This window comes from Bos mutus, chromosome 14, assembly GCF_027580195.1.
Source record: "Bos mutus isolate GX-2022 chromosome 14, NWIPB_WYAK_1.1, whole genome shotgun sequence".
Lineage (NCBI taxonomy): Eukaryota > Metazoa > Chordata > Mammalia > Artiodactyla > Bovidae > Bos > Bos mutus.
Genome location: NC_091630.1, coordinates 4,529,609 through 4,550,071, shown reverse-complemented (window position 1 = coordinate 4,550,071; position 20,463 = coordinate 4,529,609). Strand labels below are relative to the sequence as shown.

The window sequence follows — 20,463 nt, the reverse complement described above, 5'->3', positions numbered from 1 at the left end:
CATTGTGGCTTTCACATTTCCTTAAAAAGGAAACGTATTCCTGATCCAGCCTCTAGGTTGTAGTGGGCAAATTGTTAAACACTTTAAATAGGAAAATGCAATATATTTATTTTCTTTAATAACAGAGTTCCTTTTGTTCTTCAAAATTTGTTTTTTTTTTTAATATTCTTTGTTGGATGAAATTGTGTAAGATTGTATTAGTTTACAATTAAAAGACAGAGAAAGAGGATTACACACCTTAGTGAAATTAAAGTAGAAAAATAAAAGAAAACCCACAAAGATGATTTTAGATGCTCAACTTCTTTGAAAAAAGTGGCCTTAAGCCTATAAGTGAGGTTATAGGTTGCATGTTTTCTATCTGCTCTTTGATGATGAGCTGACAATCATTTAGTAGCAGAATTTTAGTTGGGCAGAACATAAATACCTATATTCAAGCAGTTTTTCCTTCTATCCTGAAATACTGTCTCAAAATTCTGTATTTGGATTAAAAATATGCTTTCTAGAAATATAAACCATACTGTTCCTTCAGTCATGGTTGAGGGCCCTCTGACTTTCTATTACATACCAAATTAATGTGCTCCAGAATATGTCATCCCATATAACATGTAGGCATATAGAACATGTAATCTGCATATTAATAAGGTTATGCTGCTTTCATTATTGCACTGATTTTGTGACATTACAAATGACTTAAAAATTCAAACTGAGTATTAAAACTAAATGCACCCCAAAAGAAAGATACACACCAACTTTGTTTTAAAAGAAGCAGTATTTATTAAGAAATTATACACTTAATTCTCCTAGTCTGTGAAGATGGTTTCTTCCATTTCCACAGGACAAGACACCAGCTAAGGGCATTTGGAAAACACTTGCAACGCCAGGGAATGGAGAATCCTTAGTAATAGGAGATGGAATGAAGTGATGTATGCACTAATTTGAACTTTTGGATCCAAAGGCAGAACAATCTTCCTTGCCAATCTAGTTCTCATCTGTATTGGCATTAAAATCCATCCATGGGATCTCCTACCCAGACTGAAATATTGGGTATTAATTGGATCATTTCAGTTCAGTTAAGCAGAGGATGCTCAATTTAATTACAGGTCAAACCAACAATCCTTTAACTATTGAATCACATCTGAAATATCTGCATTCTTTATTAATAAAAATGGTGCTTATTGAGGGCAGAAATACAATTTTTCAAGTATTTTATCATTATGATCTGAAGTCCTTTAAACTATAAGTTAAAAATAAATTATAAAAACTAGCATACAATGTATCTTTTCTTACATGACATTGTTGGAAATAAGTTTTAAGTTTATAATTGCAATATCACCTGACTTTTATATATGATCAACAGTAAAACATGCTAATCATAAAAATAGCTTTTACAAATATACATTTGTATACAGTGTCTCCCTTACCATTCATAAATGTCCTTCACATTTTAAGACTTTTAAGACTTAAAAAAAAAAAATAATTAGCAAAGGGAAGAACACATTTACAATCTAAACCATAAAAACCTGACAATTATACAGCTTAGAACATAGAAGAAATGGAATTTCTAAAATTGAACAATACTGTCCATTTTATTAATTTGGGTTTTTATAAACTGAACCGAAGATGCTGTTATCCTGTAGGAAACCTCCTTTCACATTTCTGGGGGTTTTCACAGTTTCTCTTTTCTGCTTTGATGGCGTCATTCATTACTTGAAATCACTTTATCTGTAGAAACTGAGAAAGAAAAATTATTTAAAATACAGAAATTTTTATTTCATTGCTGATAGCATGCAAAGATATATAAGTTAGATTTTAAGGCTTAATGAGGCAAAAGACAAAAGGAGTCTTAGATCTCTAGGATAAATACTTCTGAGAAGCTTTAAGTTCTCAGATCCTTTGTTGTACACAACACTAAAATTATTTATGTTTATAGCATGAAATGATTTTTTTTTTTAATCCAGTTGATTTACTGATTGAGACCAACAATTATTTTTCAATTATTTGTCACGGTCAGAAGAGAACCACAAGTAGATCTAGGCTAAGAGGTCTGAGCTGCTCAGGACCCCTTATTGCCCCTAAAGAGTGAACATGGAGTATTTTTCACCTGGAAAAGGCTTTTAAGAGCGCATTCCTAAGCCTCATATTCTTAGGATTGGAGAAAAAATCAATGCAGGGATCTGATCTGAGTTACGCAATGTTGGTTACAAAAGAAGGAATCTAGAGGCAGGAAGGACAGTGAAAGAGTCGGGGTGCAACCATGAGCTAGGAAACCATTTAAGAGTGAAAAATTCAATTGGCTGAAGAACTGAATTGAGAAATCGAATATGAATATGGAGATAAAATAATGCAAGACTATTTAGACTAGTGGAGAGGGCAATTATTTATTCTACAATCCTATCAAGTTTGAGGTCTTTCTGTTCAGGTAAAATATATAACTAAACCCACTATCCATCAACTTCAAAGATTTTTTTGGTGTTAGATGGGAAACCTATGTCTTAGAGTCAAAGACAAGCAAATCAATTAGGATGGGAGTTGCTGTTGAGAGGAACATCATACATCTGTTATCAATATACCTAGCAGCGCTCCTGGTTATCAATCCCAGGGGAGAACTCCAAACTTTTTGTCTTGGTATTGTGGTATCAAGGTTGTCAAGCAAAACCTGATGTGATCAAGCTTTGGATGGGATGACCCTTTACAGCTCTAACCGTGTGGTCCCTACAGTTAGCACGTCTCCCGGAGAGTGGATGGAGGGCAAATTATCTACGTGTATCCCCGCTGCTGCCTGAAAATGACCCGGAGCCCGCCCTCATGGAGTCTGAAGTGCTAGAAAATAGATGCGTGTCCGAGGACCACTGCTTTACACCTTTAAGCAGAACAAAGGAACACTTATTTAACTTAAAGCCAGAAAAGTATTGGGTTGGCCAAAAAGTTCATTCATTCATCCCCCGCTGTAAGCTGGCTCTAGTTGCCTTTCATTGCCTTTAACTTCATTGAAAACAATTTTGTTAGACTGTATTGTGACAGCTGGGATATCATTGTGCATTAAAAAAAAAACTGTATCAAAACTGGTGAATTTTTTGTGTAGCCATTTTAATATTGAAGATGAAAAAATAAAGCAGCATTTCTGGCATATTATCCTTTATTATTGCAAGAATGTTAAAAATGCAACTGAAATGCAAGAAAAAACTTGTGCAGTGTATAGAGACGGTTCTGTGACTGATCAAACCATGTCAAAAGTGGTTTGTGACATCTTGTGCTAGAGATTTCTTGCTGGACGATGCTCTAAGGTCAAGGAGACCAGTTGAAGCTGACAGCGATCAAATCGAGACATTCATTGAGAACTATCAAAGTTACACCACAGTGGAGATAGCCAGCATACTCAAAGTATCGCTGAAAAGCATTTGCATCAGCTTTGTATGTTAATCACTTTGATGTTTGGGTTTCACATAAGTTAAGCAAAAAAACCCTTTTTGACAGAATTTCCATATATGATTCTCTATTGAAACGTAACGAAAATGTTCCATTTTTGAAACTAATTGTGGCAAGTGATGAAAAGTGGATACTGTACAATAATGTGGAATGGAAGAGATCATGGGACAAGCCAAGTGAACCACCACCAACCACACCAAAGGCAGGTTTTCATCCAAAGAAGGTAATGTTGTGAATATGGTGGAATTGGAAAGGAGTCCTCTATTTTGAGCTCCTTCCAGAAAGCCAATTAATTCCAACAAGTACACTCCCAATTAGACCAACTGAGAACATCACTCCATGAAAAGCATCTGGAATTAGTCAACAGAAAATGCATACTCCTCCATCAGGATATCGCAAGACCACATGTTTCTTTGATGACCAGGGAAAAACCCTTACAGCTTGGCTTGGAAGTTCTGATTCATTTGCTGTATCAAGCAGACATGGCATCTTTGGATGTCCATTTATTTTGGTCTTTGCAAAATTCTCTTAAAGGAAAAACAATTTCAATTATCTGGAAGATGATTCTTTGCTCAAAAAGATAAGTTTGAGGAAGATTTTGGAATTATGAAGTCGGCTGAAAAATGGCAGAAGGTAATGGAACAAAACAAAGTTCTAGATGAAAATGAAAAATGTGTCTCTTATTTTTACTTAAAAAACCAAAGGAATTTTTTGGCCAGTCCAATATTTCCGTACAAAGCTGTGAGGCTCACAAAAGCTTTGTGGGCTCTTTACTTCTCAGTAAGAAAATGTTGCAGACCAAAGCCCTATCTCGTGAGGCTGAGTGAGGGCTGGCTGGGCACGCACACAGGCTGCTTTTCCGGTAGTTACTGACACCTACGAGTGGCCGGAGAACCCGGGAACTTGACCTTCTACTAAAGTTTTGAGGCCTGTGATACAGAGATTATGAAAAAGACTGAAAAAGCAGTTGAGGTGGTGAGAATGGCCCTGGACATCAGCAGCTTTATGTCACGTGTCCAGTCAAGCTCCCAGGCTGAAAGGAACTCAGGGAGCCTGGAAGGTATTTTCTCTTCTTTCGTGGGCATGTGCCTTTCACACTCAAGAGCAGATGTGCGTCTCAAAGACTTTAGTTAACTGGATGTCATCTTCCTTAGTGAGGACATTCCTTTTAGTTCTAAGAAGACTTAGAGTTGAATATGTTTACAGGAACAGAAATCATAGTATGTTATAATTTTTTTGTGTTATATTTTTGTGCTAAGAAAATGTGGTCTCCATATTATTTTGTGGTCTCCATTATATTATGTGGTCTCCATAATATTTTTGTGTTATGAAGTCTGTGAACATTTGGTACTGTAAACATGTGTTATTTAAAGTAATTTAGTCTATTAATGTGACAGCCATATGACTTTGTCTTAGAATTTGCAGTTAAAAATTGAGACTTAATATTTCAGTTTTGTGATCTGTCTTATATCCATATCTTATATTCAAGTGTGATACTGGACAGTCTAAGAAAAATTTAGGACATCATATATTTAACTTATTAGATTTTAAGAATTATTTAATTCTCAGAAAGATTTTATTTGTTAAACCAGACAATTAAAGTACTTAAAAACATGATAAACAATATGTTAAATTTACAAGTGTCATTTACAACATTTAATTAATCAGGGACAATCATTTTTCAAAGAATTCTTAGAAGTACTTTGTAAAATTTGCTCTACTTATAATCCTAATAATTAATGCCTAACCATTTTCATTTTAAAGCTTTCATAAATTAAACAACTAAAAATAACAAAATATATACCCTTAATAATCTTTTCTCCAGTCAAAGCATAGAAAAAACTTATATCACCAGGAAAGAAACTGCATGGGTTAGGCTTAAGTGCATTTTAATGTTTTGACATTCTCTCTCTCTCTGCTTCTTTCCCTTAGTCCCACTTTCTTTTTCTTCTTATCTTCTTCCTCACACAATATACATTATATCCTTACTGATAAAATATATATGTATTTTAAAAAATTAAGACATCATTCTACATGTTCTTTATGTAGTTCCAGGCTGTGTGCATTTACATGAAAAGAGACAATGAAATCTTGAACTTAAGGATCAAACTCAATGTGCTACTTTTTGTGTGGTGTAAAGACATTTTGTACATTTCTTATGTACATGTATCAAAAATTATCCCTTATAAATGTGGAATGAATACCTTAATAAATAAATTTAAACTTAGCCTATAGAAGGATAAAAGTGAAAAGTGAAAGCTGCTCAGTCCTCTCCGACTCTTTGAGACCACATGGATTATACAGTCCATGGAATTCTCCAGGCCAGAATAGGAGGGGGTAGCCTTTCCTTTCTCCAGGGGATCTTCCCTGACCCAGGGATGGAACCTAGGTCTCCTGCATTGCAGGCGGATTCTTTAGCAGCTGAGCCCCAAGGGAAGCCCCAGAATACTGGAGTGGGTAGCCTATCCCTTCTCCAGTGGATCTTCCTGACCCAGGAATCGAACTGGGGTTTCCTGCATTGCAGGCAGATTCTTTTACAACTGAGCTATGGCTGACTTGCAAGCTTAAGGCATTGTGGTTTGGGGGTTTTGACGGATGATTTCTGTGTGCATGAGGCTATATGCTTGCACTGCACTCTTTCCTCCAAGACCTCCATTGACCACTTCATTATTACAGATGGAAGTTGCTTAAAATCGCTGCAGTAGCTGTGTATGCAAAGTTTACTAATCGTGCTTCTTCAGGTTAAGTGATGGCAGATTACATGAAGTGGGTGTTATTAACCATATGGATACAAGGCATGAATATAATTCTCCTTATCTAAACCAACAGCAAAATATATTCACCCTGCTTCCCATAGAACTGTAGTCTGAGAAAAGACTAGTTGTTTGCTTCTAAAGACACGGGAGAAAGGGAGCAACTATGATATTCTTGCGGCCTTTTTCTCAAAAATGACTGTCACTTAAAGAGCTGATTTGTTTAGTATAATGTGAAACTAATTGTGCTTTCCTTCTGTTGAATAGTGGATAATTTATCTACTGGCTGTATAGGAGCTTGGATGCTTTTAAAATAAATTCTCCTGATGATGAATGCTTTTTCAACTCTTAGTGTCTCCTATTTCTGAAAAACAAGAAAAACAGCCACTCATGCGGGCTTAGTTTGTATTGAACCAAGCAATTTACTTCTATTCGACAAAGTTGAAAAGGAGAGTATTAATCTACAGGGAAAGCACATTTAATTTTGAACCTCATGAATTAATATATTTGAAATAAAATAAGTACAGCAATATATTGCATAAATACACCTTATTTAAAACTCTACCACAAAAACATACTTTAAAGAAATAGTCTTTCATTCATGTCAGAAATCTTTTTTGAATTGAGATTATAATAAATAAATATAGATAATCTGTATTTCTATAAAAGCAAAAAAGTTAAAAGAAAATGTGAGTAATGGAAGCTATGTAACATTTTATGGAAAAGCAGTTCTCATGAGCAGGAATAATCTATATTTTTGTCACCACTAATCGTGTTTACTGAGTAATTATTCAACTATCCACTTTTTATAAGCAATGTGAATACATCTGGCTTTTACAAATCCCTTATTACAACTGGGATCCAATTCAATCCAAATTTCTAAATAATATAAACAGAATCCCAGCAGTGATTGTTTATTATAAATCAAAAGTTACCTTTGATTGATAAACTCTGGGGCCAAAATTGCATTGTACTTCAAAGTGAAAGAACCACAGCAGAAGATCCACAATCATATGAAAACCAAGAGGGCAGTAACTCACTGCTGCGTCTACAAATGAACGCAGCTGCTCTACTATGTGAGTCTTAGAGGCTGACAGCCTCTAATCCTGGTGACCGGGGCTGAGTAGGATAATTAAATAGTAAACTCAGAAATCCCACTAGGGGATTAAAGGCAGAAAGGGAGTCTGAAGGGAGCTTGAGAGATGTTACAAGCTGGTACAGTTATTCTGGTGGGAGTTCTGCTTCAGTTGTCTAACTACCGGCAAGCATTTAAGTTGGGTGCAACAGATGACCGACCTATAGCTCACACTAACTCCAGTGATTCTCGGTAAGTCAGGACTCCGCTGGCCAACCGTCTTCTGGCTGCGCTACCTGGTCACTCTTACGGCTTCTTTCCTGTCTCCATCCCATTTCCTTCCTCCTTACTTGTTTTTACCTCCAATTCCTAACAGTTCAGCTTTATAATCCACACTCATTATTCTGTCCATATTCCCATATCTTTATCTTATGCTCCATCTGTCTTTCAACATTCATCAAATAAGTATGACCATGAGACAAAACCCTAGCTGTTTATATTACAGTGGTTCACAAATATCCAGATCCTTAGGCTTTATTTCATGCCAAATGGAAAGATGAAAAGAGTAGCAAAATCAATCATTTTCTATAAAATCATTGGATTTATTACAAAGGTAATGCTCAGATGTTTGATGTCCTCTCTTACAAAATGAAGAAAAATAGAAAGCAATATTATAAAACCATCAGAAAAGGAAAAAGAAAACAAGATTAATGTTAATTTAAATTTACCAAATCCAAATAACTTGTGTTCTTACAAATATTATAAAGTGACTGCCAAACTTATGACATTCATATTTTAGTTTATGACACTGATGGCATAGGTAAAATATAGTTTTTGATATTGAGCTGAAAATACTGTGCTAATGTAAAATGACAATTAAAAATGCCATTTTCTTTATGGATATTTGGTTTGGGACATGGCTTACTGTATGTGATTTCTAAAAAACTCTCTTCAGAGTTAAATGCATCATTTTGTATCTAATTGCTGCTGTCTCTAACAAATACATTAGCGCAGTAATGGTTTTTACATCTAGACACACAGATCATTTGTGTTTCTAGAGTCCACGTCATTTAATTGAAATCACAAATAATGTTCAAATAAGAGGCAGATATCATCTTCTTTTGGATTCATTAGTTCATTGTTTACCACAGTAAACAATTTGTTTAGTGTGATAGGATGCAACATTATCAGGAGCCATACAGTTCTTCTCGATGGTCACCCCAGAAGCATTAGTGAACCAGAGTAACGGAACGGTTAAGAAGTGACTCGTGAGTGGAGGAGGACCTGGCCTGACTCCCCAGCCAAGGCAGGAGGGCTTTCCCTGGTAGCCACTGCTGGCGGGCACAGAGCTCTTCACCTCACAGTGTCCTGCTCCATTTGCGGGTGAGAGTGGGGAGAAGAGAACTCGCCTCTTTGAGTCTCAATCTGCTAGTTGGCTGCGCTATCTACTGAGACAAAACCTAGAGAGTGTGGTAAGATCAGACAGCCAGACCGAATTTGAGAGGTAGAGAGGTACCAGGAGGATCCCATCCATGGGACAGAAATTCAAGGTCATTTCTCCAAAACAGTAAGAGAGAGGAAGGCAGAGACCAGCTCTGCGGGGAGTGGACTGGTATTAGACAAAACAATAGGGCAGGAATCTGTTTTGATTCACTTATTCATTTCTATGTGTGGACCCCATTTGTTCCCAGGAAGAAAGTATGATCCAGTTGTTAGAGTAAACTTGGAGCAATGAATACGCTTACAGTAAGAAAAACAAGAATGTCTTACAATCTGTGGCATCTGAATTACTTATCCAAGACTCCCTTAATTTGTCCCAAGCAAGTTGATTGTGTTTGGGCTATTCTTAGTATCTGGGACTGGGTTAAGATGGGCATGGACAACAATCAATATAATAAATTTTGTGTATATAGTGTGTAAAAGTTCATAGACCACTTTAAGTATGTTCCCGTTTGATTTTAATTACAAACCACTGGGCAAGAATCATCCTCATGTTAGTCACTTATCCTTGGATCCGACAGTGAGTGTCTTGACTAAATCAAACCCGCAGTGCTTTATTTGGGAGTGGTGCTTTCAGTAGCGTCCTATCCTGCCTAGCTGTGAGCAGGACAGTGGGAGTCAGGCGTGTGCATGCTCAGTCGTGTCTGACTCTCTGGGACCCCGTGGACTGCAGCCCGCCAAGCTCCTCTGTACGTGGGATCTTCCAGGCAAGAAAACTGGAGTGCCTTGCAGTTTCCTCGTCCAGGGATCTTCCCAACCCAGGGATCGAACCCAATCTGCATTGCAGGCAGATTCAGACTGGGCACGATATTAATTTTAGCAGAGGTGATCTCAACTGGGATATGAAAATACACTGGTGTTCTGATGGTGAGTCGGGTAAAAGAGACGGGATTACTGAGAAAGTACTAGGATTCGTATACAGCCTACCTTTCTCTGTTTGGATTTTTTTAAAGTTCTGCCTTGGATTAATTCAAATCATTTAAATTAAAATCTTACTTTAGGCATCTGTCTAAAGGAGACCTTTTATGTTGTAAAAATACATTTGATTAAAAAAAAAGAATGTTTAACTGCAGAGTAAAATTATCTAATGTGGATTACAAGTTTTATTTAAAATGTCTCTGTAAAAATTTAATTAAATACTGAAAAATAATTGCTGAATTATATGATTTACCAGAGCTTGAATGTTCTGTTACACAAAGTAACACATTAATATTTCTCTTAATTCTTTCAAAACTGTCCTCTGATACTTTCTGAAGATAATTATGATTGTGTTTTGGGCTCACTGACAATCATATTTGAGTAGCTGAATTGATAAATCATAGTAATCTTATTTGGCCCATAACTTGTATTTGATCATCCACTGATTTCTGATTTCTCATGCTAATTACATAGTGTCTAACAACCATTAGTTACTCCCAATGCTGGTAAAAGATAATGATAATTTTAGGATAATACTCCAAATTGCTTAATTCCAATGCTAGAAGCCAAAAGCTGATTAATGCTAAGATTATTATGAACTTTGAAATTTTACACATTTTATTGCTTTCTACGGTTCTTTGAGTAACTGCTTTTGGCACACAAGAAGAAATATTTTAAAAATTATTTTATATATAACTTAAATGTGATTTAGAATTGATTGGTTTAGAGGTTGAAATTTAAAAGCCCTTGACAATAACATAGTTAATTCACAACCATTCCGAATAGCTAGGGAAAGGTTTTCATGGTTACTTAACAATTTTCATTTAATTTAATTAAATTTACTGTATATACTTGTCAAATAATTAGAACATAATAAAATATCTTCAATTTTAAAATTGAGCAAAATTAATCTGAGAGAGCAAGTGAAATAGTAATGTAAAAGAAATAATTATACTATTATTTTATTAATAAAGTGTTTTTATCAATATTTGAGAAATTCAGTTAATTAAAAAATCTTAAGGTTTAAAGCTTTGGAACACTGTGAAAATACTCTTGGCACTCAAATTATGCTGGATCTAATACAAGCCTGAATAATTCAGAGAGATCTCAGAGTCCTTGCCTGAGGAGACTGGACTTTGTCTCATAGGACAAATTTATATCACACTGCCTACTCGTGCCTTTTTGAAATAGGTTTTGGATACCAGCTCACTTACCTCTGTTTTCTTTTTAATACTATCAGAGAATGTAGAATTTAGAAATAGTATCAATTATAGGATCATTCTGGTATGGGTCAAGATAAATAAGAGCTTGGAGCATTTTAATTCAATAAATTGATGAAATAAGATAAGCTGAGTTCTGGAAGAGTTCTGTAAACAAATGTGTCCCCAATTTTTATTGGAAATGATTTTTTCCTTTATAATTAGATTCCTCTAAGAAATCACACTTTATGGACCTGAACAGAAGGCAGTATCATCATCTGTTCATCGGCTTTGACTTTGGAAACCTAGGAAAGACTCATGACCACTAAACTGTGCTGTGTTAAAGAGGAAGGGCATTGCGTCTGCCTGGCTCTCTGTAATTATCACCTATACCTGGTGTTTATTGCTGAGTCATCCCTCTGTGCTATTACCTGGCACATGAATGCAATATCTCCTACAACTGCTATGTACATGTGAAACTATAAATGATTTCTATAGCATTTCACAAATGCACAAATCTTAATGGAGAGAAGTCTGAGGAAATAAGGAAAGAAAGTCACCTACCCGGGCTCTTACTGAAAGGGGTAAAATAAATCCAGTCCAGAATCGCACTGTGGCCCTTGTTTGAAGGCCAAACTGAAATAAATACGTGGTTTGGAATAAACATCAAAGAATAGGTGGCTCATGTCTGAGTGTAGGCAACAATGTGCTCTCCGCACAAAACATCCTCTAAAAATGCATGTTCTTGTGTCTACCTATGGCGGAGTCATGTTGATACTAATATTGTAAAGTTAAAAAATAAAATAAAAGAAATCTTAAAAAAAAGAAAAAAAAAAAAAAAGTGTGTTCTCAATGGAAGGTGCTGGGAAAACAATGGCTCAGATGAAGTTTCAGACAGAATGTCCCCAATGACTTGCTGGTTTCTTCAGGCCTCAGAAGCTGCCTTTTGTCTAGTGGGGTTTTGGTAGATGAGTACTCGGAAGCCAATAGAGAAGGCGTTTATGACACTATTCTGCAGATTCTCTATTTTTATGCTAACAATGTAGGCAAATAAAAGAATACAGGAAATTGGCTTCTGAGTCACAAAGAAGAATTACAAATATTTACTTATTTGTACATAACCTTAAAACATTTTAAATAAATAAACTTTATTTAAGAGGGTCATAGATAATGGTATTTTGTAATTGGACTTCTGTATCATTTTTTATTTTTATAGCACTATCAATGGCTACATAACTATAAGGTGATAAAGCTACCCATTATTAACTATTTTAGTATAATCATTTCATTGGCTAAACCCATTGAGTTGTGAAAAGAAGTAACTAATTTTATCTGAGGAAAATATTCCATAAGAAAATACTATATCTCATATAGGAAAGACATCAATTTTATGGTGAACATCTTCAACCTAATTTATTTTCCTGCTGGGCTGGATGAAGCTCAGGCTGGAATCAAGATTGCTGGGAGAAATATCAATAACCTCAGGTTCGCAGATGACACCACCCTTATGGCAGAAAGTGAAGAAGAACTAAAGAGCCTCTTCATGAAGGTGAAAGAGGAGAGTTGAAAAAGCTGGCCTAAAACTCAGCATTTAAATAACTAAGACCATGGCATTCAGTCTCATCATTTCACAGCAAATAGATGGAAAAAAACTGGAAACAGTGACAGACTTTATTTTATTGGGCTCCAAAACCACTGTGAATGGTGACTGCATTCACAAAACTAAAAGATGTTTACTCCTTGGAAGAAAAGCTATGACAAACTTAGTGTATTAAAAAGCAGAGATATCACTTTGCCGACAAAGGTCCTCATAGTCAAAGCTATGGTTTTTCCAGTAGTCATGTATGGATGCGAGCGTTGGACCATAAAGAAGGCTAGGCATTGAAGAACTGACGTGTTCAAACTGTGGTGCTGAGAAGACTCTTGAGAGTTCCTTGGACTGCGAGGAGATCAAACCATTCAATCCTAAAGGAAATCAACCCTAAATATTAATTGGAAGAACTGGTGCTGAAGCTAAAGCTCCAATACTTGGACCTGATGCGAAGAGTCAAATCATTGGAAAAGACTCTGATGCTGGGAAAGACTGAGGGCAGGAGAATGGGGCGACAGAGGATGAGATGGTTGGATGGCATCACTGACTCAATGGACATGAGTCTGAACAAGCTCCGGGAGATGGTGAAGGACGGGGAAGCCCGGCGTGCTGCAGTCCATGAAGTAGCAAAGAGTCCGACGTGACTGAGCACTGAAGAATTTACTTTCAGAAATAGTTACTTGATTTAGAGATAGTTCAAGGAAAAATGTCCTTGCTTAGCATTAGTATTTACAGAGCTCAAATGTGGCCTCAATGATTAGAAAATGAAATTAAGCTTAAATTTTAAGGCTATTTAAAATTCTGGATAAAATTTGAGATTGACTTCATAGTTATTACTTTTTATACAAATACCATGATAATTTAAGCTTTTTCAATTCATACTAACATTTTTCTTATAGTAAAAGTTAAGAAAAAAATTTTAAAAGAGATGACATTGAATGCTTTTTATAGGAACAAAAATTGCAAATTTTGAGCACACAGAAAATCCAGAGGAATGAGATGCATCAAGGTATTTAAATGAGAAGGTATGCATGTGATTAAAAAGTATCAAATTCTGTAAAATTTGGCATACTCTCCTACTGTGAGCTAACAAGTCAATTTGCATGTAAAATTTCTGCCAATTTCAAGGAGAAAACTACAAGGCAGATGACTGTAGGAGGGTGATGGCCAATCAGAGTGTCATTCAGTCATCCTCACATCAAGCATGGAGTGCAGGGCGGCACGGCTGAGCTCCCTGTTCTCAGAGCGGAAAGCAAAGGGCAGCAGGTGCCCAAGACGCTGTTAGGTGGGAAGGTGCATTCGAGACATTGACTCGCATCATGAGAAAATTGTCCCGCTCTGTGTTCTTACAGTTCTGATTGCATTAAAGAGAAAGTTTCTGCTCACGCTTATTCTGATATCTCTCTACTACTGTCTACATTTTTTTGTCTTTGTTTTCAGTGAGAGAGGGGAGGGGGTGAGAGAGAAAAACAGGAATGCAAGATTTTTCAACATATGAAAACAACAAACTAAATTTAAAAAGTCATGTCTTTTCATTGTATTTATTTAAAAGATATTCCTTACTTATGAAAAGGATTATATGGTTTTCCATTTACTGAGCTGAACTAAAGTTTAGTTTTAAAGATATGTTTATTTTACATTAAAAAGATAAGTCAATTTAATTTTAAAATTAAGTTAAATTGTCATCAAGGATCATAAAGGTACAGCACCGATTAAAATTAATAACATCTGTGAACACTAGTCTGTGAAAGTATCTACGGTCACTGGAATCTTACAGACGTTTATTGAATTTTGAGTCTGCCTTTATTATCAGGATGACCTTAGGGAAGTTACTCTCTAAAACCAGTTACTTATAAAATGCCTATTCCCCAACATTATTTTAGGCAATAAATGAAATGACATATATTGAAAAACTCATTATTATTCCTGGAAGGAAATGAAAATGGAAAAAGTAGTTTCCTTTTCCTCTTTTATTTTTTGACTTGGAATGAAATAAAAATCTCTCTCTGTGTGCATGTGTGTCTCTGAGTATGTATATATTGTACCACACATTTTCAGTTTTCTGCCTCAGTAAGATAAGCTATTTTTCCACATTTTTGAAATAATTAAGCCCCCAAAGATTCCACACCTTATCCAATTCACAGAGCTTTAAATGGCAGCAGCTATAGATGTTATTTCCAGTAGACCATGGGTTAGCAAAGTGTGCTTTTAGGAAATGTTACTGCACATTATTAATATGTATTCCTAAAAATGTGGCAAGGTATCCAGAATACTTATCAGGTTCTAGCTGATAAGCATTCTTATCAGTCCTCCGAAGGCCTGAACTTTCATTTCATCCCAGGCTACCCTGAAGCTTGTCATTTTTCCATATTCAGAGCAAGCCGAGAGACCGTGGAGTTTCGTGAGGGGAGACTCTGAGACAGAGCAGGGCTGATGGTGTGGACTGGTTTGCTCTTGCCAGGGTTTTAAGCACGGGGAACAGCGAGACACAGGCCCCTACTGCTTCGTAATAAAGGCACACGGTGTGGGGGTGAGGGGTTGGGTTGTGGAGGGGGAATGTGAAGTGAAGATGCCCTTTGCAATTCAAATGCTGCCTGGGTATAAACTTCATATCATCACAGGCAAATAGATTTAGGAATTCACTTCCAGAATATGGGGCAAGGAGTGTAAAAGGTCGGCACCATTTAGACAATTAATTTCTTTTCCACTGGGACCCTGTCAGTTGAGCTATGAATCAAATTGAAAAAAACCTTTTTTCCCCTTTCTTTCAATTTCTGATCTAATGAAAAGCTTTCACACCTTTTCTCATTTCTTCTGTCACAGATTATTAGATTCAGTGTAGCCTGAAAAGGTGTAACATTAGTTCCATCAGAAATACTGCTGCTAATGACTCTCTTAGCTTACTCAAGCACAAGTTTTTGGCTCTGATATTTATCAAATGATCAGTCATTTAACTACTTTTAAAATTTTTGTTCTGAAGTTTTTTAAGTTTATTACACTCAATATTTTGAAAACTAGCAATAAAAAGTCAGTAGAGTCCTATGTTTATAATACTTGGTAATAGATCAACTATATTTGGAACATTAAAATTCAAAACTTAAAAAAAAAAGCACTAGTCATTTTGTGGGTAAAATTCTTAGGCCAATAAATTCAACAACCTTTGTATAAGACAATGGGAGGTTATATCTACAATTAACTGTCTCTTTCTGGAAATGTTTATTAACCCATCCAATAGACAAGTGTTGGAACATCATCATGTGTAATTTGAATATACTTTAAAACTGTGGATGAATGAATTGCCTGATGTACCTAAGAAATAGTTTCTGATATTTCCAGATAGAATATTACTTGTGAATAACATTTTAGATTTAGAATAAAGAAAACATAACTGAAGTTTTCAGTGTTTTATAGATTTGATATTATAGAAAAAGAAATTATTACTAATATACACATCTAGAAGAATAAAATGATAATTAAAAAAATTTAGTATCAATAGCATTAGTGCCAGAAGAATGAAGGAATATATTAGTATTGTGCCAGGGATCCAACATTCATTATTTAACAGGATGAAATGAATTACTTCCATGGACATCTTTGAATATAAAATAGGTAGGAAAGGTTTAAGACATTAATTTTCACCTGGCTGTTAACCAAACGCAGTGAACACGTTCACATGCACTTCAGTGCCTGGAGTCTTTACTGACACACAATTGTCCATCTGAAAACAGTAAGCAGTGAAAAGGCACAGAGAATTTAATAGAATTTGCATTGATATGCCATGGTGCACACAGGATGCTTTAGATACCAGGACTATGTCTAGTTAAAATTTTATGACTCTAAAATGATATTTCCATGGTTACAGGGTATTTAAAAAAGGCCCCTTTACAAGATGCAATTTGTATTCTCTATGTTTCCCCTAAACTGAAAGTAATTCTAGTTAAAATGATCCTTTAAAAGTCAAATGAAGCAAATCTACACTTACTAGGCAATCGGTGAGTTATTTATTTCTCATGAGTGACTGACAGAAAAAATGGAAGCATTTTAACAAACATATAGTAAGCTTTGTTGAGCATACTCAGTAAGCACATGAGTTCACACATTTCAAAATTATGTTATTGAAATAAAAGCATCAATTTTAATAATCAATAAAATTATTAATAAAATAATAAAATTCATTCTTTTGATTCTCTTATGCTTTATATCATTTCCTCAAACTATTTTTATTTCTTAAAGATTAGTGAAAGTCATTCAGTCACATCTGGCTCTTTGTGACCCCATGGACTATACAGTCCATGGAATTTTCCAGGCCAGAATACTGGAGTGGGTAGCCTTTCCCTTCTCCAGGGGATCTTCCCAACCCAAGGGTTGAACCCAGGTCTCCTACATTGTAAGTGGTTTCTTTACCAGCTGAGCTACCAGGGAAGACCAAGAATACTGGAGTGGGTAACCTATCCCTTCTCCAGTGGATCTTCCTGACCCAGGAATCAAACTGGGGTTTTCTGCATTGCAAGCAGATTCTTTAGCAACTGAACTATCAGGGAAGCCCTTTATTTCTTAAAAATACTATATATTTGTTTCAACAGTATCTTATAATTTACAGAAAAAGATCTTTTGCCTCCTTAGGTAGGTTTAAGATGCTGATGAAAGAAACTGAAGATAACACAAACAGATGGAAAGATATAACAGGCTCTCGGATTGTTACATGAACAAGTATCAGTCATTTAAATATTGTTAAAATGACCATACTATTCAAGGCAATCTATAGATTAAATGTATTCTTATGAAAATACCAATGGCATTTTGCACAGAACTAGAACAAACAATTTTAAAATTCATATGAAAGTACAAAGGACTCCAAATAGACAAAGTAATACTGAGAAAGAAGAGCTGGAGAAGTCATGTTCCTTGACTTCAGACTATACTTTAAAGTTACAGCAATCAAAACAGTATGGCACTAGCACAAAAACAGATGCATAGATCAGTGGGACAGAAGACAGTCCAGAAACAAACCCACGCACTTATGGGCAATTAATCTATGGGAAAGCAGGCAAGAACACACAGTGGAGGAAAGACAACCTCTTCAATAAGCGGTGCTGAGAAAACTGGACAGTTACATGTAACAGAATGAAATTAGAATATTCTCTTACAACACATACAAAAATAAACTCAAAACGAATTAAAGACCTAAATATAAGACTCAATACTATAAAGCTCCTACAGGAAAACATAGGCAGAAGACTCTATGACATAAATCGCAGCAATATGTTTTTGGATCTGTCTCCTAAAATAAAGGAAATAAAAGCAAAAATAAACAAATGGAACCTAATTAAACATAAAACCTTTTGCACAGCAAAGAAATCCACTGACAGAACTAAAAGACAGCCTACTGAAGGGGAGAAAATATTTGCAAACGATATGATTAATAAGGGATTAATATTCAACCCATATAAACAGCCTGTTCAACTCAGCATCAAAACCAAATAATTCAATTAAAAAATGAGCAGAAGAACTAACATTTTTTCTAAAGAGGAAATGCAGAAGTGCCAACAGGCACACGAAAAGATACTCAACATCACTAATTATCAGAGAAAGGCAAATAAAGCCACAATGAGATGTCACCTCACACCTTTTAGAAAGGCTGTCATCAAAAAGAACATTAAGAAGTGTTGGTGCGGATGTGAAGCAAAGGAACTCGTGCACACTGCTGGTGGGAATGAAAATTGGTGCAGTCACTATGTAAGGCAGTATGAAGGTTCCTCAAAAAACTAAAAGCAGAACTAGCATATGACCTAGCAATTCTACTCCTGCTCATATATCTGAAAAACACCAAAGACACTAGATTGAAAAGAAGCATGCACCCCAGTGTTCACAGAAGCATTATTTATGATTGCCAAGATATGGAAGCAACCTCAGTGCCCATCAAAAGATCACGGATAAAGAAGATGCGACATATATGTATTTAAGAATGCTGCTCAGCCATGTCGCCATCTTTGGAGGGTATTCGTGCTGTGCGCCTGCTGAGGTACTCAATCGTGTCTGACTTTCTGCTACCCCATGGACTGTAGCCCGCCAGGCTTCTCTCTCCATGGAAGTGTCCAAGCAAGAATACTGGAGGTGGGTGGCCATTTCCTTCTCCAGGAAATCTTCCTGACCCAGATGTCTCTTGCATCTCCTGCATTGGCATGTCGATTCTTAACCACTGCGTGACCTGAGAAGGTGCTATGCTAAGTGAAATAAGTCAGATAGAGAAAGAAAAATACTGTGTGATATCACTCATATGTAGAATCTAAAAAATACAGCAAACTGTTACCAGTGAGGGGAAGGGTGATACAGGGGTAGTGGGGAGACACAAATTATTTGGCATATGATAAGATTAATGCAAAGTGAACAGACTTGAGGACACAACAGGGGAAGATAGGGTGGGGCAAACTGAGAGAGTAGCATTCAAACATGTACATTGCTGCTGCTGCTAAGTCACTTCAGTCGTCTCCGACTTGTGTGACCCCATAGACGGCAGCCCATCAGGCGCCCCTGTGCCTGGGATTCTCCAGGCAAGAACAGCTGGAGTGGGTTGCCATTTCCTTCTCCAGTGCATGAAAGTGGAAGTGAAGTCATTCAGTTGTGTCTGACTCTGAGCGACCCCATGGACTGTAGCCCACTAGCTCCTCCATCCATAGCATTTTCCAGGCAAGAGTACTGGAGTGGATTGCCATTGCCTTCTCTGAAACATATACATTACCACATGTAAAACAGAGAGCCAGTGGGAATTTGATATATGATGAAGGGAGGTCAACCTGGAGCTCTGTGACAACCTAGAGGGGTGAGATGGGGTGGGGGGTGGAAGGGAGGTTCAAGAGAGAGGGGACATATGTATGCCCATGGCTGATATGTTGATGTATAGCAGAAACCAACAGAGCATTGTAAAGAAATTATCCTCCAATTAGAAAAAAAAAGATAGGCTCAGTGATGTACTGTACATAAGGAATGCAGCCTATATGGTAGAATAACTGTAAAAGGAAAGCAGCACTTTAAAATTGTATAAAAATTTTAAAAAATTAAAAAAAATTACCAAATTTTAGTAGCTTTAAATATCACATATTTTTCAGTACTAGTTTCATTAAAGGTAAAATTTAGGTGATTACTGGTGGCTAACAGAATTCACTTTGTACTTATACTTCTATTCACCTTTCACAGGCCCTCTATCTAAAGTATCTATCATATTCATTTTCTTCAGAGAATTCCAAGTAGACCTTTTAATTTGGAAGTTAAAATTTAAATAATGAAGGAGTGCTTAACAATGAACACTCAAGTAACCACTAATTGAATACTCTAGTGATTGTATTAATTTTATGGAGTAGGTTCAGATTGAAGAATATGTTTTAGAATATGTCTCTAACTAGAATGTTAGCCTCATTCTATATAACATCAGGTATGCAGATGACACTGCCCTAATGGCAGAAAGCAAAGAGGAACTGAAGAGCCTCTTGATGAAGGTGAAAGCAGACAGTGAAAAAGCTGGCTTAAAACGAAACATTCAAAACGCCAAGATCATGGCATCCAGTCACTTCATGGCAAATGGATGGGGAAACAGTAACAGACTTTGTTTTCTTGGGCTCCAAAATCACTGCAGATGGTAACTGCAGCCAAGAAATTAAAAGACTCTTGCTCCTTGGAAGAAAAGACAACCTAGACAGTATATTAAACAGCAAAGACATTACTTTGCTAACAAAGGTCCATCTAGTCAAAGCTGTGGTTTTTCCAGTAGTCATGTATGGATGTGAGAGTTGAAGTATAAAGAAAGCTGAGCACCGAAGAATTGATGCTTTTGAACTGTGGTGTTGGAGAAGACTCTTGAGAGTCCCTTGGACTGCAAGGAGATCCAACCAGTCCATTCTGAAGGAGATCAGCCCTGGGATTTCTTTGGAGGGACTCAGGCTGAGGCTGAAGCCCCAGTACTTTGGCCACCTGATGCGAAGAACTGACTTATTAAGAAAAGACCCT

General features: G+C 36.3%; 1 protein-coding gene across 5 annotated transcripts in view; it reads right to left on the bottom strand.

Moving 5' to 3' along the window:
* Positions 1–770: 770 nt before the first annotated feature.
* The window catches only part of RALYL (RALY RNA binding protein like), an 832,191-nt gene continuing 812,498 nt past the window's right edge, over positions 771–20,463 (bottom strand). For all 5 annotated transcript variants that reach the window (XM_070382900.1, XM_070382895.1, XM_070382896.1 and 2 more), the window contains one exon: positions 771–1,731. Coding sequence is in view for 2 of the 5 variants with exons in the window: in XM_070382897.1 (XP_070238998.1) it covers positions 1,697–1,731 (35 nt within the window). In the remaining 3 variants the exon portion in view is untranslated. The remainder of the gene's footprint in view (positions 1,732–20,463) is intronic.